The sequence below is a fragment of the Rhopilema esculentum genome, chromosome 19 (assembly GCF_057945365.1).
Source record: "Rhopilema esculentum isolate cy_ngs chromosome 19, ASM5794536v1, whole genome shotgun sequence".
In the NCBI taxonomy this organism is placed as follows: domain Eukaryota; kingdom Metazoa; phylum Cnidaria; class Scyphozoa; order Rhizostomeae; family Rhizostomatidae; genus Rhopilema; species Rhopilema esculentum.
This window is the reverse complement of record NC_142833.1, coordinates 6,869,827-6,894,315: the sequence shown is the minus strand read 5'-3', so window position 1 is coordinate 6,894,315 and position 24,489 is coordinate 6,869,827. Positions and strand designations below refer to the sequence as shown.

The window sequence follows — 24,489 nt, the reverse complement described above, 5'->3', positions numbered from 1 at the left end:
ATGTTATAGCGAAGATATCATTAAAGTTCTATTAGGCCCCGAAGTTGGAACTTATTAAAACTTCAGAGCAGGACTATTCCCGAAGGGGACTTACTAAAAATTTCTGATGAAATGCCTTTTGTGTGTTTATTCCGCTATTCGTCTATGAAAATATATTTTTCTAAGCAATTCTTTTGCCAAATTAAATGGTTTGATTTCGTATGACAGCCAATCAATCTAAATTTCAGTCACTAATTGTTAGTAATAACGACAAATTATCTTTAACGAGAATTTTACATAAACGGTGGCTTTAAAATAAATGTAAGCAGTGAAGAAACTCTACTTGTAAGGGTCTGTTTATATGAGCAAAAGTGTCCCCAGCTTTCAGCCCATAATCTGGCAAGTGAGATGGAATCATCGGATCATCGTTGTTAGGGACCCTCCGTGCATGCTGTTCGACTCCAGGACAGAGGGTTGCCTCACTCAGTAAAAAACATTCTCTTGCTTGTTTCCCGAACAAATAGGTGTAGAAGACATGGGATTGGGAGAGCTGCAGCCCTTCTAAGCATTTATCGCAGTTCAGGCTCCATTCGGGCAGTTCTATCTCAATGGAGCAATTTTAATAGGGCAGTTTCCACACATGCTGATTCTATCCCACCTTCCAGCTATATATGGAGAAAATCGTCCCACCTTCCAGCCTGTGTGCTGACAAATCGAACGAAATTTGATTGCGTTTATATAAACATTTCATCCCATTTTCCAGCTTCATTCCACCTTCCAATGTTTATATAGAAAAAGTTCATCCCACCTCAGTGAGATCCCACCTCCCAGGCAGCGGGACCCTACTTAACCGGGCTAGCTTGTTTTCCATATAAACGCAAAACGAAAAACACAAAGGATTCTATAGAAGAGTGGGATCTCACCTCTCAGCTCACAAACTGGAAGGTGGGATGATCTTCTCCATATAAACAGGCCCTTAGAGTCCTCGTCTCTATGACACAATGGCTTTCATTGCTTTCGCATAGTTAGTCAATGATAATGTTGTCATCTCCAGGACAGTCATGAAATAAAGGCCTACGTCTGTCTGATACGTCTGATGAAAAGCCAGGGAGGGGGGCTAACTTCATGATTATAGAATAGCCCATTATGAAATACTATTCCAAAACAGGTGATAACAACAGCTGTTAATTGGTAGAAGGATTGGCAGAAGAAAGTTTTTTAGAATGTCTTGAATGACACTGTTTGAAAGTTTTAACGATGACAAGACCAGAGACAATATGTTTGTTTTATTAATGATCGAACGAAGATATTTGTTTGGAATTTTTACCAAAAAACTCATGGCTGTATCATCATCCTTCCCTCAATTTCCTCCTCTGTTAAAACTCCAACTTCTTCATATCATGACTTGAATTCCCGTCTTCACCACGATGGCGACACTCGAGGGAACTTTGTTTTAAAGCACAGTTGAACATCGCATTCACGTAAACGCCAGCATAACCCCGTTATTACATGTCACATTCAGGCTCCAAAGTTGCAGTGTGAGAGAAACAATTATGATATGACGTCATAGACAGAGCTGTCCCCAGCTCAAGGTCGATAACGGATTCAATAAAAGTGAACAAGGTTCCTTCAAGTGCAAAACATATGCTTTTTTACTTGATTCTCTTACGTACAAGAACGTAACTGGAAAACAGTCTTAAGCATCGCAACAATTCAGCGCCCAATTGGCTTGAATCTAATCCATTTTCAGGTTTCTCTATGTCAAAGAAGTTTTTTGATCTCCCAGAATTGTTGAAATTTTTACTCAATGTTGTAAGAAGTTGCGACATCAAACCTCAGCGTAATTGCCTAAAAACTTCTTATGAAAGATTTGTGGTTCATGGTTGCAAAATCTTTTTACCTTCTGACGTAAAACAAAATCAATTATAGTATCATTCAGTGGAATCTTCTATTATGTGCATTGGGCAAATCCCCTGAAATACTAGCATCCAGGGTATGAGAAGTATATAGAACAAAGAATTGAATTCACAGAGAGCACGAGGCTTGGAATTAAGCTAAAACGGGTTGCTCGTTTGCAAGAGAAGGAGGGTGGTATTGTGAGGGGATGGTGAAATCCATGAAAATATGAAACAGTTGAAAACTTGAGGGACTCACCCATTCTTAAGGCATCTTGATTATACCCCAAAGCGCGAAACCACTGGGGGCGTAGGGGATAGAACACCTCCTACATACAAAATGCCGCTGTCTGTAGAGCATTTCAAAATTTTGGTACAGCGATATCTTTAGTTAACCTAAGAATCACAGGAACTCAAAATCCTTGCTAAAGAATTACAGTCGCTCGAACTGTTCATGAAACTGCAAAAAAATTTGTTGAGTCGTACTTCAGATAACTGGGACTTTCTATTCTGATTGGACTATTCTACCTGTTCCGGGTGAAAAATTGGACCATTTCCTTACCCCTGAGTTCCGATCAAACGAGATTCAACTGCTTATTGTTCTCGAGATGTGATTAGTCCTCTCAGAACATTGAACATCACACAGTCAAACAAATTGTCCCGATCCAGAAACCCCCCCCCCCCAGATCCTAGTGGCTGGCGCCGCCATTGCCCCTCCCCCCTGTCTGGAAGATCAAGCTACGCCACTGCATAAAAGATAAGTTGCAGCAATATCATATTTGTAATAGGGTGGCCCCGCTTTTGGTTAAACAATGCCCAGCCCGTTGCATAGTCTAGAGGATTCCAATAACTTAAGCCTGGCCTTCATCTCATTTTTGGCGTATACAGAATACCGACGTGGATTCCTTTGTAAATATTTTGTTCACCAACGTTTGCCTGTCACTACTCGTCCGCTTAGTGTTTGGATGGAAGTTTAGTTTGGCAGTCGAATCAATTGTAAACCAGGTTCAGAGAATAACTGACGGGTATTTTTGGGAGAGTCAAGGGTACGAAATTTCCGACTGATGATAAGCCAATAGTAATTTTTTATTAAAATTCTACTAAGCTTTTACTTACAGAACCTGAAGATTATACAGTTCAGCCATTTCCTTTCCAAATTTCGAGATTTCTCGGCACAAGCGTTTTGTTATATGATTCTCTGACGTCAATAAGCAATGGAATTACATGAAGCACCAAAACGTGTGGTGCCAAAAATGTCGGTGGATTCTTCTTTTGGTGGAAAAAATTTCGGTCACATTCATGAAATTTCATTTGGAATTTGAAATATTTCGGTGGCAAAAATCTGCTGTGCGTAAAGAAGTGAAATACTTTCTGCAAGTTATTTCTATCTTCAAAAAAAGAATTAACTGGAACGGAATCAAAAAGGTTACAAAAATAGAACATTTTGATGTCAGCTAAATAAATGGCACTGAAGAGTAGGCAAGAACGGCGTGAAATCTTGTTTAGAAGAGGTCTTTTTTATTTTATTTTTTATAAGCCATGGGAAATAAATTGGAAAGGTTTACGGTTCGCAAAATAGAAATCACTGAAACGGTAAAAAGAAATAATTGAGAGAAATAATGAAGTGCCAGTAGGAGCATCTGTTAGCCCATAGAAAACTCAAGTATCTTGAATGTAGAGGGCGAAAGAGAAGGAAGTGAAGATGAGCTGGATGTCTTATTTATTGATGACGAAGGAGAACCAGAAACTGAAATTTGATACGCATTGGATGTATAGTAATACTCTAACAATATCAATAGAAAAATTTTTTGGTTTTTTTGAGAGGTGTAAACGAGATTTTTCTAGCGTCTGAAAATTAGAAATTAGGAAAAATTCGGTGTAAATAAATTTCGGTTGCCCTGCTTCACCGAAAATGAATCCCACCGAGATTTGTGGTACTTAATGTACAACTTAGATTTTCTGATTGCTCTCAAATTTTCCGACTAATTTACAGAATATCAAAGATTTAGGGGGATGGGGGTGACTCCCCCACACTTAGCGAACCTTGCGTTCCTGTACAAATTCTTAAAAGTTTGTACTTAATCGCAGATGAAGGGAAGCAGTTTTCATGGGAGAGGAGAGAGTTTCTTTAGGATGGACTTGCGGGAGAAAGCTGCAGAGTCCAAAAAGGTTGTCAACCTTCCTCCGGCCAAGCAAATCTTACTTTAAAACTTTCCTGATCTGTTAATGGGTTAAAAATGGACGTGGTCAGGAAATTTTGGCGACTCAACTTATTTCCAAAACATTTCCGAAAAATCGCAGCTTGTTTTCAATTAGAGATCTTTGAGACAGATTTAAAATTACATGCTTATTTATATTGATAATGATTTGTGTCATAACTGAAATATATAAATTATAAAAAGTTTATGCCTAAATTTTACAGTGTAAAGCAATTCTGCAAAAACATTAAATAATAAAAAACAGGAGGTTTATAAAATGATTTTTTATTGTCTGACTTTATTTTGAAAGCCAAAAAGCAATACGATATTTTCAACTTCCTCAAATTTTCAAACTTTTGGTACCCTTCCTCAATTTATTTTTGTTTTCTACAACCTTCCACCGGCCAGTGGCCGTGGGACCATGGTATTTTCTTGACTCTGGAAAGCTTATGCGATGTGAGGCTTGAATGCTTCAAATAACAACAGTTTCTTCCAAAGGAAAATTCCGTGCACGGACTATTGAATGATTGTTGTTTTTTGGTTAATAACATAAGAAAAGAAGAATGGGACAATGAGCATGAAAAAATTACGTTGAGGAATTTTTAGCGATTGTCGATGACAATATGCTCACATTATTGCATAGAGCTTATATACAATCTTATAAAAGGATGTTCAGGGATTTATGTTGTATGAAAAATAGCATCCTGCGAAGATAAAGATTTCTGTTTGGGAACATAATAATTTAGATTATGTTTACATGCATGGGTAGCTTCATATGAAATCTGGGAATGTTTTGCCATTTGTTTCAAGTTATTCGCGCGGCAGGAGAAGGAGAAGATTTACTGGAGCTCTGGTCGTATGAAACTGTTAGCTGGAGCTGGTTTCTTGTTATTTAGTGTTATTGCTACCAGCTTGAGTTATGAGCAATAAATATCGTCGATATTACCGTTGGGGCTAAACAAACAAAGATGAATTTTGTAGCCGCCGACACGTCAATTATCGCAGATTTGAGCTCAAACAATAATTTGCTGCACAATTTGCGAAGAAGTCCTTCTCTTGTATCTTATAGGTCTCAGGAGGAAGGGAAGGCCACCAGGCACAAATGGTCAAACCCAAATAGCAGGGCGTCGTCAACAGAGGAGCGCAGGAATCCTCACGAAGGTGAGCGGGCGTCAAAGTTGAAACCGGAGACATCGATCAGGCAGAGGACATCCTCGGAAGATAACCGCAGAGTTATTGGACAACTACTAGGCCCTGGACGGGGCATTGATCACCTTTTCGCTGGCATAATGGGTGAAGGATTCACTAAGAACGATGTCGAGATGGCGAAAATGCAAACCGACTCACAAAATGGACCACAGAACCGCGTTGTATTCAATATATCTGGAAAACATTATGAAACATATGACGCGACTTTGGATAAATTTCCTGACAGTCTTCTCGCGCTGCCGCATCGGAATGTTTTCTATGATCCCCTGAACAAAGAATACTTTTTCGACCGAAATCGTAAAGCTTTCAGTGCAATTTTGACTTACTGTCAAACTGGTGTGTTAATAAAACCCCCGACTTTAGACGATAGAATTTTCTCAGCTGAGCTCCGCTTCTTTGGATTTGAGGATGAATCAGATATGCATGTCGCGCCTGGCCCAGAGCAGCCTCAAAGAATACTACCTAAAAACAAACACCAGCGAAAAATATGGGAACTTTTTGAGTACCCGGATACGTCAACATACGCTCGAGTTGTTGCCATTTTTTCTGTTTTTGTTATCATATTATCAATTACTATGTTTTGCGTTGAAACTCTGCCCAATTTTAAAGAGACTTACTATCAAATAAACAAAGATGCGAACGGGACGGTCATTTCTAAAACTGACAAAGGGGAACGTTTAAAACGAGAATATGCATCGGTATTCAATGGAGTTGAAATGTTTTGTATTGTTTGGTTTACATTGGAATATTGTGTCAGGCTGCTCAGCTGTCCCGAGAAATTTAAATTTTTATACCAGCCGTTAAATGTGATCGATTTAGTGGCTATAATGCCATTTTATATTACGCTGGCCTTGAATTCAGTCGACACCAACGTTGGTAGCCTGTCGATCTTAAGGATACTGCGTCTTGTGAGAGTTTTCAGAATTTTCAAACTTTCCAGATACAGCAGAGGCTTAAAGATACTAGGATACACTTTCAAGGTATGTGGAAATTTCATCTTTAGTTACCGCTTTCATTTCAAACTGTCCGTTTATCCAGATTTCAAGAACAGGCCTACCTACCCCTCTGACGCTCTGGTCACAAAATTTTTGACGACTCGTCGACAAACAATACGGCGCGGAAATTTTCTCCTATTCAAATACCGTTAATCGCCCGGCAGTAGTGTGTTCAGCATTGCGTTTATTTTGCGTTTATTATTCATTACCGGGGGAAATATCACGAATTGTCTACATTTTGCTTGCAAACAATTGAGTCCTTCATCACATAATAAAATTCTAACATTATAAATAAACATGCTGTTTGCTGCTCCACAAAATTGTTTTGTTCCAATCGACTGTCAAAGAATTTGACGGAGGGATAGTTTAGTTACGCTGTGTTGTTTTGACTTCTTTTTCATTAAGCAAGAATACATACCTAAATTGAGCTTTTAAGGTACACCTAAATTGAGGTTTGACGTTAAATTTGATAAAATTCTAACCTACGGAAACAAGGAAGTAAATCAAAAAATCTTTTGAATTATTAATATTTTCTAATGGTAGATGGCAGGTGGTTTTATAATTCTGTTTTTTAAGGCCCTGTTCTTGGAAACGATCTTTTGCCAATAGGAAGGGTTGTCATGAGCATCATAACCATGCTCTTACTTGTCAAGTTTGGATCTGTTGTTTCATGTAGTAAGTTCTATTGTTTGATTTATGTTCAAGTGGCCATCCCTTCTCAAATGTGTGAGACTCGCACAAAATGTATGAGAATTTACAGGTCTGCCATGTTTTGTTTATCAGATTTGACTCCTTTCATTCTTCTTTCATTAACATTGTTAACTTACAAAACCCCCTAAAAAGACCATTGGCATAAAAATCATGATTAATTTTTCGAATACTTCTAGAAGTCCCTGTGTAATGAATAAAAATGCATGGGACCACTGTCATCAGGCAGTGCATCCAGTTCTGATTTCCAAACAATTTTTGTTGATAGATTTGACAGGAGTTTTTTAATGAAACAATAAATGATCTTATTAATGCAAAATATTTATACTTTATGCTGGTTGAATACAGTTGCCTTAGAAAATAACTTCCTTGATGAAATCTCTTTATTTCCTGCTGTCTCCCCTTCATTTCTCTTAATCAGTTTCCTTTTGAATTTGTCTCCTTTTAAATTCACCTCTCCTCACCACTTCCTGTAATATTGGTTCACTTCCTGTATTCCATTCAGACTTAGTCATCATCTCATTTTGTTGCAATCCCTTACATATTTCTGGGGCCTATTTGCTTTCCAATCTATCCATCCCTTTCTGATAAAACTGTCTTCAGAAAACACAAACTATGTTCAACTTCCCCAATCTAAACACTCATGCCAGATAAACTTAAATTGTAAATACTATTGACTTTTCCAAGGCCTAGCTTGCAAAGAAGCATTAAAAGTTAGCTGTTATTTTAGCCCTGTTTACCTTTTCAGACCTGATCTAAAAACTAAAAGCCTTTATTCTTTCTTATGTCTAAATACTGTCTAAATATATGACTCAAGGTCATCCAGCACCCCAGATATGAGAAACTTTTAACAATGTGTTCTAACTTCTAACTGAAACATCCTAAAATTCCGGACCATCATCCTTAGTAGTTTTTGGGATATGGGTAGAGTTTTTAAAAATTTTGGTTGACATTTTAAAGTGGTTGACATTTGGACCACCCTCAATTTCTATAAGCAGTAAAACTACCAAATAATTAAGTTTACAGAAGCATCTGCCATGAAAGCAGACATGAAAGAAGATTTCGAAGTGACACCAGTTTGACAAATAGGATAAAGATGATTTTCAACAGAAGACATATTGAGTTTCCAAAATGTAATGTTTCCCAACAATATTCTTTCAGTCAGTCTTCTCCATCATCACCATCATTCATTATCACCATCATGATCATTTTTGTTGTTGTTCTCTTTATTTCCATATCCGATGCAGATATAAGTTGTAAATGCTGTTAGTGGAGTTAACTGCACCCCAACCCACTTTCTTAACTCTGAGAGGCTGTTCCTAAACTTTGACGTTTTGACCTTAGTGTATTCTGTATGTCTGTCTTGTAAACTTTGATTTGATTTCAGATCGTTGGTTCCCCTTTGAACCATGTAAACTTTGTCATGTCTATGACATGACATTCAGTCAACCATTATCACCAACAGCTATATTTTTCTCTCATTCTTTAAACCATCCCTAGTTTCTAAGATCCCTCTACTTCTTCTGTTAATCTGTGACCTGTGTCAGGGATGACTGTATTCAATGAAGAGGGCAATGATAGGAAATCGCCAAGAAAAATGTCATATAGATAGTAAAACAAAGAAAAATTTTCAATTCAACAAGAGCAATGGGGCAACTGCCCCTGCTGCCCTCTGGCACAGGGGCCCTTGACCTGCATGATTTTCATGTCAATGTAAAATCCATATTGTTCCAAGTGCTGACCTCTCCTTAGGACAAAATTGATCTCCAGAAACAAAATAACTAGATTTAAATGCCCCTTTGAAATTCACAGCTTGATGCGAAATCTTATATACTAAATAAGGCTTAGGTGCAATGGATTCTTTTTATAGTTGGTGCTACTTGTAATGCAGACGTCTTGGACCCAATTAGCCGCATTTTCTTGGCAGACTACTGCCTGTCAGCCAATTAGATTTGGCATGTTTAAACTTATTAGCAGGGAAAATCTGCAGTTGTGAAAGGGTGTAAGGAAAGTCTTTGAGAAATGCTTTTTGCTGTGTCTGAAACCGGATGAAAGAGTCCACATTAGCTTAAGTCGCAAGTTCAACTTATGGTCAAGTAAACTTTTACATACTGCATGATACAGCTTGTTAAGGAAACATACACCAGCACATTTTCTGCTACCATTTTCAAGGCGAGTGCGCTGTTTTGCACAACAATATCCACCATTCATGATGTAATATAATATCTTCGTAATGATGTAAATTAGAATTCATGGCACCTCCTCGATCATTGTATCTTTGGACTCTGGTTTTCATATTTTGTAACATCTGCATTTGGCAATTGCACTTCGTATCTGACATTTTTGGCTTTATTAAAGCTTCCCATGATTGTGAACGTTTTTGGCGATTTTTGTTTGGTTTAAGCATCATAGAACCTACTAGTTTTGATATCCTACACTTTTTCATCGAAAGCGCAACCGAAATTTAACTTAACAATCCTTTTGACACAGATTTGACAACAATCAGGATTTTTGACATAGATTTATTCACACCCATCCTTTTTTCACGAAAACCTCAAAGTTTTCTTTACCTCTCCGCTCTCTTTTATGACGTGGTGCAATTCTAATTCACTTTATTTTATCTTACATCGGAGATCAATGCTCCAATTTAAAGTCCAAAGACCCTTCTTTTCTAACCTCCTGCAGTCTCTGCCAGAAACTCACTGAATAGCAAATCCGTTTTCAAGAGCAAATTCACCCATCCTACACTCCCTCTCGGAAAAATATCGGTTTTCTCCATAACGTCGTAGGACGTTAGGAAGTGCGTTTTTTCGTTTGGCTCAATATTTTCTGAACTATGAATCAAAATTGTCCTGGGAAAGGGTGCGGAAGTGTTATTAATATTTGGGAAAAGGCTTTGAAGGTACAGTGTTCCTCAGGCACCGAGGAGCGTTGAGAAAGTTGGGGAAAAAAAATGCGGGGGCTGGAACCGAATAAAAAGAGGCTTTACTGGTGGTTCACTTCTTAATATTCTGCATTTTTTTCAAAAAGTTGGGGTTAAATGCCCTCACAGCCTCCCTGATCCACGTTGCCTGATTTAGGCAGGTAATGTGTTAACACCCAAAGTACTTTTGCTTCTGTTCTAACTTACGTCTATCTATGAAAACAAAATGAGGTAAATATTTGTCATTTTATGTTTTTATGTTAATAGTATCTCTGCGTATATCAACTGTATCTGTTTTGGCTCAAAATTCTTGCAGACTTTAACCTTCATAAAGATTTTTTTTGCTCGCCAATTTATTTTTTAGTATCAACCCAAATCACCAATTACTTATAAGAGGAGCATGTCGAGAGCTATTTTGTCAGAAGTATTTCAAGATTTTATTAAGCCATTAATTGCCTCTTACTAAAGCCAAAAAATTAAAGCGCCGATTTAGAATGTCTGTGGACTCCTTAAGAAGACTTTTGAGGTTTTCCAACTATGTCCCTAAATGCTGATTCGATTTTAAGGTGTTTATTTTTGCACTCCTTGCAAGTTTTTTGATGACTCTCCTTTCTTTGTATCGATAATGTCGTAACTGGACTAATGACTTTTCCAGTGTTTTCGTCGGTTGTCATATCAACCATTTTTATTTTATTGTCGAACAGAGACCGTTGTCAAAAATAACGTGTCTGTCCAGCCTCTGAAGAAGCAATTGAAATAACACGTTTCCCTCCTGTAACTGGGATGGTAATCTACCCCCAGCATTCAAGCTGTTTATTTATTTTCAATCCGCATCGGGAAGTTGATTTAAACTCATTTATTGATCACGGACTAAACATTATGTCATTTTGCTGTTGTTTAGCCTAAGAGGAACGGAGTCTAGAGTGGGAGGGTGGGGGGTGTTTCCTCCTGCCCTTGAAGCAAACCACACTTTTGGTGAAAATCTTTCTGTTTTATCTAAAATATCTATAGATTCGTTTGTTTTGATGGAAATTTCGTATGTTTTTTCAATTATGATTTGCTTCTTGGTGCTCTGTAGTAGCTAAGCCGATTCGGCCGATTCAACATAAAACTGAACTGAACTGAACATAGTTTTGGACATACTTCAAGCAATTTTTCTACTTTTGATCTAATTTTAAAATCTTCCACCATTCATTTCTTGTTTTTGCATTGTAGTGAAGTTTCAAAAACCATATCAGAAATATATGACCACAAAACGTTCCAGGCAAACTTTCCACCCTTTGTCGATAATCATTTTCAAACCCCTTAAAAATTTTGTGAATCTATGTGGTGAAATCCAGTACCACGACACTATCATCGTGAAAACTTCCATGTAAACGAAACTTCGGTTCCTTAATTAGCGTTCGTTATGTGAGGCAGTAGCAAAACAGAGGCTCATGGAGTGAGTCCAGTGGTCGAAGTAACGGCTGGTGATCGGTGAAAACCGACGGGGAAATGAAAAACACCGACGAGACACTGGCAAGATTTATGAAAAAACCGTCAGGATATTTCGTCTGAGTGGCATTTTGTCCAGTGGAGTTTTGTCCGTGACATATTGTTCGGTGATATTTTGTCCTCGTGCGTTTTGCCCGCACCCGCCCAATCCTACTTGACGTGAGGGAACATTAAACACTCTTCTTTAGATGGAAGTCTGGTGACTCGAATGTTCTGTGTTCGAAAATGAACAATGGATTACATTCAAAAATATAATGTTTTTCTGTGTTCAAAAATTGTGTGTGTGTGATATATGACCACAAAACGTTCCAGGCAAACTTTCCACCCTTTGTCGATAATCATTTTCAAACCCCTTAAAAATTTTGTGAATCTATGTGGTGAAATCCAGTACCACGACACTATCATCGTGAAAACTTCCATGTAAACGAAACTTCGGTTCCTTAATTAGCGTTCGTTATGTGAGGCAGTAGCAAAACAGAGGCTCATGGAGTGAGTCCAGTGGTCGAAGTAACGGCTGGTGATCGGTGAAAACCGACGGGGAAATGAAAAACACCGACGAGACACTGGCAAGATTTATGAAAAAACCGTCAGGATATTTCGTCTGAGTGGCATTTTGTCCAGTGGAGTTTTGTCCGTGACATATTGTTCGGTGATATTTTGTCCTCGTGCGTTTTGCCCGCACCCGCCCAATCCTACTTGACGTGAGGGAACATTAAACACTCTTCTTTAGATGGAAGTCTGGTGACTCGAATGTTCTGTGTTCGAAAATGAACAATGGATTACATTCAAAAATATAATGTTTTTCTGTGTTCAAAAATTGTGTGTGTGAGAGAAGCTGTCGTAGTGTAAGCCATAGTGAGATGATAGTAAGACGCGAAGTTAGTGAGAGGAGCGTTTTCTTGGTTCAAATGCTTCGCGAGTTTTTATTTTCACCGATGACGCAATTTTCCCTCATTTCGACCACCGAAGTCTATTTCATTAAAATGAAGTCAAAAGTTAATTACAATGTTTAAAGTTTTTTTTTCAAAACGAGTTTGCAAATCGGATTGGTGTTTCGTGAACGAGGCTGCTTCTTCCTTATCTCATATGAAAACGCTTCAGCGTAAAAGACTGATACTGGACTTTCTTTATTGGATCTCTTATGGTTAATTGTGGTAGATTGTCTTATGGTCACTAGATTTACTCAACCGTTGAAAAGTCAATCACTTGGATATCGGAGGACATTTGGACCTTCCTAAAACATCCACCCTCTTGTTGGTTCGCCGTATTTCTATCTGTTATGTTGATAATAAGTGTCGTGTAAGCATATAGTCATCTTTTTCCTTCGCAATTTTTTTAAACTGTATTTGTCTTGATCAGCCTGATACATATTATGCGCAACAGACTATTCTCTCATCCGGCTGAGTGCCCCCTTTTACCAAAGTTGCTAAAAATGCATATTTTTCTTTAAACTATCCTTTGCTGAAAAATAAATGAATGCAACCATGAAGGCTATTTTTTGAGGTTTTATATTGCCGCCGTAATTTCACACACTTTTTTATTTTTATTTTACACCATTTTATAAAAACTGGTCAAATCTCAAATCTAGTCAAAATTTAAGAAGAAGCTGAGACTGAGGTACAGTAACATGTAACTTTGAAAAAAGTTGTGAAACCTCCCTAAAAAGGAACCTCTTACATAATGCAAGGAATTTTGGTCATCTACGGGTGTTTTGTCTATGAATTTTCAAACCTTTTAGCAAATAAATTGTCTCACTCTCTTTGTTGGCTAACAAGGCCTGAACACTTGATTTGAGCACCACCATAGCTAGCGATTGCACTGCCCACCACCTAATAATTTGAGAACAAATAAAGACAATCCATCCTCATGGTTTTGGAATGATTAAGAACAGCCAGCCTGAACTTCAATTTACTGGTTTTTATGAAAAAAGTGTGTAGTATGCTTTTTTTAAATACGTGAAAAATTAAAAACTTATACTTAGAAGAGGTCCTGTTTCAGAAATCGTAACAGTTTGCCTTGCCACTGCTCATTTCGAGCTCAAAGCAACTACAAAGCTTAACAAAATTCATCAAAAATTTGAGGGCTTAATCGTTAAGGAATTTTAATCATATTCATCGGATTTCTCATAATCCTGAATATCATATAGTTCAATTGAATATAAATCAGTTTATTAGCAGTTTCTCGTTTCCTGTTCACGTCGCTCAATCCTTTCATTAAAACTGGGATTATTTCTTCATAATCTACTTTTATTGAGCTTCAGTCTTCCGCACTTTTATCTTTATTTGTTTTATGATGAAACCTTTTTTGTCGACTTATTGATAAAGAATTAAACATGATTTCAATTTTCAGTGCTTATTTGAAGTATTGATTTATATATAACTCTTCTGTGATATTAGAAATGTTTTCATTTTAGTGGTTTACTGCTTTGAAATGCGGTTGTTGATATTGTATCCGTTTATTTATAGAATCTGTTCTGATATTGAAATATCAATCAAAGTAGATAATAAAGGCTCCATGATCACGTGATTATTTGCAAGTTGTCATAATAATACGTCTTGTTCGTTGTTATTATTCTATCGTATATTTTCTGAAGAGATCAAACTGTTCCTGAGATAACAAACTATGCAAATATGTGTTATTGTTCAACGAAACCCAACAAAGAAGTCGCAAATTGCTCGAATTTCTCTCTGAGCTCGCAGTGAGGCATATATGAAGATTCGCCTTATTCAGTGAAGTTTCGACCAATAACTCTCCCCAAACCTCTGGGCGCACCAAAGGTTCCTGGATAATGAGTTGATGTATAGTGGCATTCAGGGACGACTTTTGTCGAAACATGGTCTACATATTTTGTCTAAAAACGGATTAAAAAGCACTAGGTAGAGGTAGATCATATTTCCTAAGCAAATTTGACCTGATACAAAGCACTGAAACGAGGCAAATAGGGCGTAGTCTCACGGGCAACACCCATTACCCTCCCACTCTGCAGCAGCTGGCGCCGCCACTAGTGACATTCCTTAACTTCCTGGCTAGAGGGATGGGGTAGGGGCTTCATTTAATGTTATTTCGACAGTCGAAGTTACCTTTGAAAAAATATTGTCCCTAGTTTACTTACCCTCAGGAAATTTTGCAAAGCACAAAAAATTTATCAAGCTAACTTTCAAAAGGGCCAGGGTGTGATCAGGGCCGCGGAGAGGATTTATAGGCCCCGGGTCAAAACGAAAGATAGAAAGCAAGTGGTCCGAGGAAAATTTTTGAGACGATGGTTGCTAAAATTGCGGCTTTTTTGGTTGCTGAAATTGCGATAGTGGCTATTACTTCTTTGGTAATTTAAAGGGGGCCTATTATAGGGGGGGGCAAAAGCCGCAAAACCGTGCAAAAATCAACCAAATGCCGCAATCCGCAATGAAATTAAGAGCGCCTATATGGGAAAATTGAAATATGAGATAATTAAAGTTTTCGGGGAGAAAATATAACTATTTAGATTTTTTGGTTTTGAAGTATGAAATAACTATGGTTCCCAGCATGAAATATGAAATAACAAAATAACTGAATACATATTCTAAAGTTGTGTTAGAATTATCTATTTGATAACAGCATTGAATCAAGTGACTTTTGATATGTAGAGCTGTTAAGATACCATATTACGCCTGGGTTGCTCTTTAAAATATTTTCAATCTTTTTTGAGGCATTTTCTCAAAGGAGGCGCATAAAAAAAGAGGCGGCCTTTCATACTTCACGATTAGTAAAAATGCCAATAGCATAGAATCTACCGCAAATAGTTTTGGCTTATATTATCTCAAAAAAATAGACGAAAATACCAGATAGCATCATAAAAATGTTTTTATCCACATTAATTGCTCCACATCTTTATACTATGAATTCTTTCTAAGACCACTACAACAGTTTTGTAAACCATTCAAGTTGCGGGATTAATTTGCTGATAAAATCTGTCCTCTAAATTTTCAAATCTCTAAACAGATATTGTTCATTTTTCATTTTTTTTTATCTGAGGCATGTTTCATGCGAAGTTATTCTTATTTTAAACAAATTAGACGAAGCACCTAATACACCAATTCAACTCACAGCCTCATTTTTGCGTTAAATCTACAATACAAGCACAAACATTATGTAATTCAATATGGCATCAATAAACAATGCTAAAAATTGATAGATATTATGTTTTTGATGCAAGACGAAGTACCTATATTAGATCAAACTATAAGGAAAAGTTATGCCACGTGAAGGCAACCGTAAAGAGAATTTGGCCCACTACAGCTCTTGTTTTTTCACACTCGATGGGTACCCCTTGAAAAGACACCTAAATTATCTACTCTTTAGAGAGATGTAGGCAATGTCTAGTATTTATAACGATTTCTTCTTGAGAACACCGAAAGTGTGGATTTTGCTTAGTTTTAGCTTTGCATGAACTTTATTTTAGCATTTTTTCTTGCTATCTTATGCATCCAAGACTGCAAGTGACTAGAAATAACAGTATGACTGTAGTATGAAGAATTGATAAAACAACTGAATTTACTGGTTATTAGGGCTCTTGGCGGTTAGTAGAGCCAAAGAAGATGTCCTAGAATTCAAAGTTAAAAAATCCTTCAGGCACATTGTCTCTCCCAGGCATGTCTATAACTGGCCCCTTCAGGTTTTACCCTCCACGCAAAGGACTCCAGACTATCAGTTCAGTTTTATCTGTGAACAAGCTTAAGCATTTGAATTTGCAACGCTCATTTCCCAATCTTTTCATTGCATCAAGTTTGTCTCTGACTTTGCCTTCTAATGTTGCATCAGACGAAATATCGTTCAGTAAGCTCAAATTCATAAAGTATTATCTTCGCTTTACCATTGACCAAAACAGGCTTAGCTCACTGGTTTCAATGTCCATGGAAAATGAAATTGCCGAAAACTTGACTATAGCTCAATAATTTACCTTTCTACAGATGCAAAGTCTTGAAAATTGTTTTGTTAACTATCTAGACAATTACCGAAAGCTACTAGCTCTGTTAGAGTTACATAAATGGGGTTAATACTGTTACTGCTTCTACCTTATTTTATTTTAAAGGCTTTTGCGACTATTGTTTCTATTATTAAAAGGTTTTGATAATGGAGAAGCTGAATTGCTACTTATCAACTTTTGACTAAGTTATTATCTGTGCGCCTATAAAGTCATGGATACCTTTATCAAATTTAAAAAAATGTAATGTAAAATGTTCTCGACCAGTGACGTATTTAGCCCCTGTCGATTATCAACTATTTTTTTTTTGCAGGCGAGTTTGCAAGAACTTGGTCTCTTGGCCTTTTTCCTGCTGGTTGGCATTGTCCTTTTTTCATCTGCAGCCTACTACTGCGAAGAAAGCGTCAAAGACACCAAGTTTAAAAGCATCCCACACACATTTTGGTGGGCTATTGTTACTATGACAACAGTGGGGTATGGTGACATGGCTCCCGAAACTCTTGGTAGGTTTCTTTACGTTATACACAGTGGCTCTTTTCTCTAAAATCTGCAGAATACGAAAATATTTTTCTCTATTTGATGCTGTGAAGCTAAGGGGACTCAAACTAGGGTAGCTCTTATGCTAGAGCAACGATGCACAGTGTCGATGGTTCCGCTTTGAGTCTCACCCTGGTCGTGTCACATTTTATCTCAGTACATTTGCTCGTTCCACTCTTGCTAATTGTATGTCTCTGCAGCAGATCCTGAGATGCGTTCTCCAACTTTATCTTCTTTAAGACTTTTTAAGCGGATATGGGCTAATAAGATTCGCTAATACGCGCTTGGCTCTAAGTTTGTTTAAAACTTTGTTTTTCGGATTTGCTCTGTTGTTACGCATATCCAACTAGCTTAAAAACTGTTGTAAAGAGGTCTTGTGCTTTATCCCATGATGCAATTTTCACAAACAGATCAATGCTGTTGTCAAATTGTGTGGATATTTGTTTGTTTTCACTGTTTTCTGCTGTTAAAGTCAATGTGCAATATTTACCACTTAGTGCAAATTGTTTTCAATGTTATTGATAAAACATTAACGCTGTTTTTATCAATGCTCATGTAACACTCTAACCTCCATTCTGATAACTGGCTTATCCAGTTTCTGTCTGAAATTAAGTATTCTTTTCCATTCTTTCCCCTCTCGAAGTTTGCTGAGAAGAAAATAAAATCGTAATGTCCAGTTCTTGCGAAAGTTTTTTTCCAGCCTTTCTCACAACACTCCTGATTAATTTCTTTAAGTTTTGAATGACATGTGAAACTGCCCGATTTTTAAAGGAATTATCATTTCATGCAATTCTGTGCCAATAGAGTTTCGGTTACAGTGGACATCGAAATATGTTTGAAAGCCTCTATAAATTTACAAAATAGGTATAGATATGGCACCTAAATATGAAGCGTCCTCGCTCTATTTCCCGGGACGCCTGCCCCAAGGGGGGGGGGGGTAGCGGGGGCAAATCCCCTTGCCTTCGCGAAATTGAACATGTTTCTGTATTTTACTATCGTTTTGCCCTTTTTATTGGTGTTTTGCCCAGTTGCCTTCTTTGAGTGCAGGCTTCCATGCCTGTAGAAGCCAGATATGTGAATGGGAAAACAAACCCCTGAAACATCTGCTCTGTATTGTTCTCTCTGGAACCAAAACGTTTTAATCCAAAAGCCTACCAATTCGTAATGGAACTGTGGCTTCCTCTTGTTTGCTTGACTTGTTATCATGCTTTTTTTCTTGTTAGACGATGTGTATTTTTGTGTACCAAACTCTCAATACATCAATACATCAACGCTCCATTGTATATTTTTACTCCTTATCTATTCACGAAAATCTTTACCCTTAAATGCATTTGACACAGGTAAAAGTGGCTTACAGCCACTCGACCGCGAGCGGTTGACCAACCAAATTTCGCACAGAGAAAAACACGTGAACAATTTTCCGTCTTCCTGCAAATCGGTGAAATCCTAGAGCAGCGCGCAGTGGTTTAACGTGAGCAGTTTCCAATTCCATTCTTGTGCGCGTGCTCTGATCAATTTGGCCTAAGTTATTTTTGGATTCGCTGTACTTATGCATGTCAAATGCCTTTAATGTCCTTTGGATTAGGCTCTATTTCGGTAGGAAATCTTTCCTATGCAATTCCTAGTATATGAAAATTTAACTTGCTTTCAAAGAGAATGTCTATTATTTTCTGAATGAAATTGGTACCGTTTTGCTCAATGCTTCCTTTGAAAACGTCTAGAATATGATGCTGCTGAGATAATAGAATCACCTTCGCCTTGTTTAGTTAATTTTTTGTGGGGAATCTGGTATAATATAGGCAATTCTACTGACTTGACTTTATGCTAAATTGGAATATTTACAAGGATACTATCATGTCGTTTATAATGTATGCCTCTTTTATTTTCCAAGGTGGTAAACTCGTTGGTTCGTTTTGTGTTCTGCTGGGCGTGCTGGCGATCGCATTCCCTGTGCCTGTTATCGTAAACAACTTTACTTACTATTACACACTTGAGCAGAGTTGCCCAGAACCCCTGGACGATGAATACACTTGTGCTCCGTTAGGAGACCTGAAACGGAGCTCACTTGCAAGCATTGAAGAATCCCAGCTGCCTACGATCGTAATCGATAAGGTTAATGGGAAAACTTCAGGAAAGACGTCGGAGGTAAATTCTAATGACGAGAAGATGCCATTAAATCCGCAGGTAGAATCACATGTGTGATGGTGCAATGCCCTTCGAGGACATTTACTTTGAAAAGTTGGAAGTAATTAGAAACTTACGTAGTGATTTGATAACTTGAGCAGCTATGGAACCTTTATATGCTCAGTATAATAGCAGTTAACAACATCAAAACCAAATACACTCAAATCTTCTATCTCGAAAGAGTATTCAACATTGCGTGATTGCTTCGCGGTGGGAAGACTTGTCAGAATGTCTGCTTGCTCGCCGATGGCCTAAAGGATTGTTTGCACGAAGCATGCATGAAAGAGAATCCGCTGGAAGGTCAGTTTTCAGAAAGAGATATTATCAGAAGAATGATAAGATCGTATGCCCTCAAATGTTGTAAGTTTACACGGGCAAAAGATTTGCAGTAAACTGAAGTACCAGGCAAATTTTGAAGAGTCCATCGAAAAGAGAAATGGAGAAAAGTGACACAAAAATAACGTTAAAGGAGAGACTAATTAATTCTAATGTACATATTTGTGAAAATGTTAATATATTTTTGTATAACATTAGCTTAGTTACAGGTTTAATTTTTAAAGGACTGTTCTAACTAGGTCGCCTTGTAATGTTGAAGCTTATCTCATTTCATAATTGGAATGATTTTGTAAGAGGACAACCTTTCTCCTGAAAAGTTGAATGGTTTTTGCGTTAGTCTTGAACTCTTTTTTATTTTTATTTTGACTGCTTAACAATTTTTCATTCTTTTCGATGTATAATTCATTTAGCTATTTTTCAAGTGTATTATTTTCTACTTAACCGTACTTAGCGGTTTTACGTGAAACGAAATATAAGTATTTTTTAGAAAGAGACGTGATAACATAAAGAAGAATTTTTGTCATAATGCTGTGCGTTTTGAAAAATAGAGCTACAAGTCGGCTTTATAAAATGAAATAAAGATAGGAAGTTAAAATTGGGATAGGATGGGGGGACGAAAGGGGGAAGAAGTGAACATGATGATGTGACTTTCTGAGTGGAAAAAGCATTAATAGAGGTTCTCAAAGCAAAGACTGAAGACAGGGAAAGACAGGAGATGGGCAAATTTTAGCCATTACTAGGAATAGGAAGCAATAAAACTGAAGGTCCGGAAAACAAAAAGATTGATTTTTATCACGCTTAAGAATTTTCATTGCCGGCAACTGTTGACGAATATTCTATATTTTTGTTCTTATTCTGTGGCATGTTTTGTAGGTAGATTTCCTTATAAATGTATTATCAGGATGACTACTAAATTCGAAAGATACGTATCTGTTTACAAGCCATCCATCTTTAAGCAGATGACTTTATTTTGACAATTGATTGGCGTTTCTTGAAGGAACGCTCACTAATTTTGCACCTCGTGCCGTATGACTTTGTATATGAATTTGTACATTTTTAATCTTCGTCTTTTGCACACAAACAGCATAACGTAGCCTAATTTAATATTTTTATATGTTTCAAGAATTGTCTAACTTAGGTAGTAGTTGTTGAATTACCCAATCATCAGCAGCATTTAAAAAAGGCTGAATCTTGGATTCGAAAATCTTCCAAACCTTATTGCATTCTTTCTTGACTTTGCACCGTAAAGACAAGCGCACAAAGCAGATTTCATTCGCAAACTGTTTAATTTTGCAATAAAAGTATGCGGTTTCAAAATCGAAAGACATTGGTCTTTTGTGCTAATCTTTGATATTTAAAATGTTTGATATTTGTCTTTGGTATTTGCGACCAAAGACAAAAATCGTGCAGTCCAATGACAAAAATCGTGCAGTCCACAGACAAAAATCGTGCAGTGGGCTGGGCGAAACCAATCAGACAGATTTTTCTTCGGGGAAAGAACCTGTGGTTATGTTGTCATGCCTCAGGCAGTCTTGAACAGATCTGTTCGATTTTGCAAACTAACGAGTATTTTATGATGCTCTTCCCGGGTTATTTTGTCCAAATTCGAAAATTCTAATAATATTTTGTGACGTCATGACTCTTCTAACTATGTATCCATCATTGGGGTTTTACATAACTGCTGGTGTCAAAGGCAAATGCATTAGCTTATCTTGAATTCGCATGAGAGAACTGTGGTTATTGAGAGATCGGTTCCATATTTAAATGCACAGAGCTATGGGAATATGATGTCAAAGTTTCAAGGCCCAAAAGAACATTTTGAAGAACATGGCTTGTTAATAGGGTAAATCATTATGAAAATAAATGCCTGGTTTGTACTCTTTACAGTTAAACGCAGGGAGTATGAAGTCTTTGTTTTGAACAGCATAGACATAAATTTCACCACATTGGAAGCAACTCATTGAAAGCAGTTGAACTGAAGGCGATATATATTTGCCCAGACATGAAGCTTATATTTATAGGTTAAAACTGTGAGGCTATAGACATTTATCTTTTGTAGAAGAGTTGTTCCTGGACAAATATGATGATGATGATGCTTGTCTACTTGTTTCCAAAATGGTTCCAATTTGCAGTGTTTAAGAAATGAGCCTCCAGTTTTGATTGCTCGTTTAAAGATTTCTTCTTTGATTTTTAAATGGATAAACTATATCTTTCGGGAAACAGTGAAATATTGTTTTTGTTCCCTTGTGTGGATTTACTATAACTTTAATAAAGACGATATTTTAACCCTGGGGGAGGGGGTAACTCTTTTTATCTTCACAGGGATTTCCGGGTCTTGCTTCTTAGCTGAAACCAAATATAAACATCACACCTTCCGTTCACAAGATCTTGCTGACTCCCATGTCCCTGGTCTCGTAACAAAAGCTACTTTTTTTGCACTCTCCAAAAGTTAGGTATTTGATAATTTGAATAAAAATAATTTGAATTGTAAGCAGTACTGCATTGTATCCAATATTTTCCTCTTTATCGTTGTTCTTTTCCCATGTGGCTTGGGTTTCACGCCTCCTTCATGTGGCACGTTTACTTACATTCGTTATTTACAATCGGATATTCTACTTCACCTAATCTTTTGGGATATTCATTAGTGGCAACGTGGCATTCGGCTGCCTTCGACTCGATCAAGCGGCCTTGGCTCTAGCATGCGCTGCAGAATTAAATCTATTTTAGCTCATACTGGTGCATCCAACCATAACATGCAACTTTGGTATACATGCATCTAAAAGTAAGTTACTTCATTTTTATAATTGGCACTCCATATCTCAACTCTGGATACCTTTTATCGAAGAGGGCAGGAGATCTACTGACCTTCGGGGATTTAGGCATTTTATTATGTGAGTTACGTGAGGGCTAAAACCAGAACGAATGGACGAATGAACGTGAGGGCTAAAACCAGAACATTGGCCATAATGATAAAGCTGAAATATATAACAATATTCACCAAACAACACTAACGAAACCTACACTTACTGCTAGTTGCAAGCACTTCGACGCTCTGGGTTTCTCCACAGTGTTATTTGGTGAGGCTGTCTCGCAAAAACCCCTCATTGCCACTATATGGTACAAATCTCGCCCATAGGGGGTACTCCCATTAAGGCCTGATAGGGTGGTCCCGTTGATTTGAGGGTCTTACCAAATGGCTACCAAATGGCTCAATTTTGATAATAACACAACAGCTTAGTTCAGCTTGCGACTTATTATAAACAATGAAAAACATTTTATCTTTCCTGAATCAACAACAGTCAATGGCGAAGAAGTTCGTCAAAGAAGGACCAGGAGCACACAAAGAAATGGATGCTACCAAAGACATAATTCCTGTCCTTACGCTACCATTTGAGGGTTATTGTCAAAAAATACTACCATTTGAGGGTAATTTTCAACATATTAGCTTTGGCCCTCTTTGCGCCTGACTGGAACCCCTGTTAGGCCATAATGGGAATACCCTTCACCCCCGGGAAATCTTGCCACATTTTTTGTGCAAACCCAGGCGCAATTGCTTCGGATATCAAAACTCTAGAGACAATTTGTGAGACATCTCTCTTTTCGCTCACTGTGTCTTGATCACTGTTTTCGATGTGATGTTTAGTTCATCCAAGTGCAATTTTCATCCAATCCCTGGCTTTATCCCCTTTTTTGAAAGTTCTTCTTCACTTAGCCCCAACATTGAAAGACCTTGAGCAACCACTTTTTTTGAAGCGACAACGTCCTCTATTGCTATAAAACAATATCTGGATATGGCTTCTTAGAATCTAGAGATGGAGGGGGAATGGGTAAAAAACACCCTCTACTGTTAGATGTAAATGGTAGAGGCTGGGATTTGGACAATATTAACTCCTGAAATTATGGCGATACAGAAAGCTTATTCTCTGAATCGTTTCCCTACACCGGCAAAGTGTCCTAAATGGCTCACAGATCTGAAAAAATCAATCAAGTACTACCATCATTGCTAAACTTCGTTCAACTAATGTTTAATGTTTATTGAAATGGTTAATTATTTTCTCAAGGCTTAGTTAACGGGGTGACCTTACACCCAACGCATGACCGACTGTGCCATTTTCTATAACTTGGGTGCCAGAATCGCTTAAATTCGAGCACGAAAAGTGGAGCCGAGAAGCGTCCATGAACGCAATCCAATCATGGCACAGATGCCACAAGAACTCAGAAAATTTATCAGTCTCTTTTGTGAAACTTTCCATGAGCTCTCTTGGCATTATCGGCCATTATTGAAACCAATTCATCAAAATATGCGATGCTCTTGCTATTGATCAACAACACAAACGGTGTCCTTTAAACATCCCAACATAGTCATTCGACTGAACCCAGAATTACTTTTCTATTAAATCACGTTGTTAGTCTAATCCTGAAAATGCAGGCTTGACAGTTGCCAACTGTGATAGAGAGGCTCCTAATTCAAGTGTTATTGAATTGAAAAGTTATTATCCATTTGCTCAGTTTATCGTTACCCTTTTGCTCTATTTCATACTTGGTTTTGATTCTTTTTATTCACTACCTGCCAATTGTTCCATACATCGGAACTTGGCAAGTTTGTTAGAGAAATTTCATCTATGTTTGTAGGCTTACCCATGTTTTTTAGAATTTTGTTTTTATTGCTTCGTTTTTACTTACAGGAAAGTGTGTCCGAACAAGTAGCTTGATTTTAAGGCTCGTGCGCAACCGGTTGTCATAATTAATGTGTTTCGTTATGTCAAATTAATGTGTTTCGGGCCTATCTGTATCTCTTACAAATCAAACTTGCACTGGTTCTAATTCAACATTCTCTACTTTTGTAATATTTATTCAATGAACCTAGATTTGGAAGAAAAATGGTATAAATCACTCTGTTAAAATATTTTGCAGTTTTGTAAATGTGTTTCAGTTCGAGCTAAATTTATCTAGAATTTTTTCATTCGTATTTAAGCATTCAAAGCATTGCATGAAGTTCAAGTAGCTTTCGCTAACGATATCTTCATGCAATTTCCCTACGTCACACTGCATGTGTATTGCATTCTGATAA

General features: G+C 37.4%; 1 protein-coding gene across 2 annotated transcripts in view; it reads left to right on the top strand.

Annotated features, from left to right (window-relative positions):
- Nucleotides 1-20,631, top strand: part of LOC135688324 (shaker-related potassium channel tsha2) — a 29,426-nt gene extending 8,795 nt beyond the window's left edge. For both annotated transcript variants that reach the window (XM_065205138.2, XM_065205137.2), the window contains exons 2-4: nt 5,142-6,261; nt 16,675-16,864; nt 18,790-20,631. In XM_065205138.2, the coding sequence (XP_065061210.1) occupies nt 5,142-6,261; nt 16,675-16,864; nt 18,790-19,100 (1,621 nt within the window). In that variant the 3' untranslated portion in view covers nt 19,101-20,631. The remainder of the gene's footprint in view (nt 1-5,141; nt 6,262-16,674; nt 16,865-18,789) is intronic.
- Nucleotides 20,632-24,489: the final 3,858 nt, after the last annotated feature.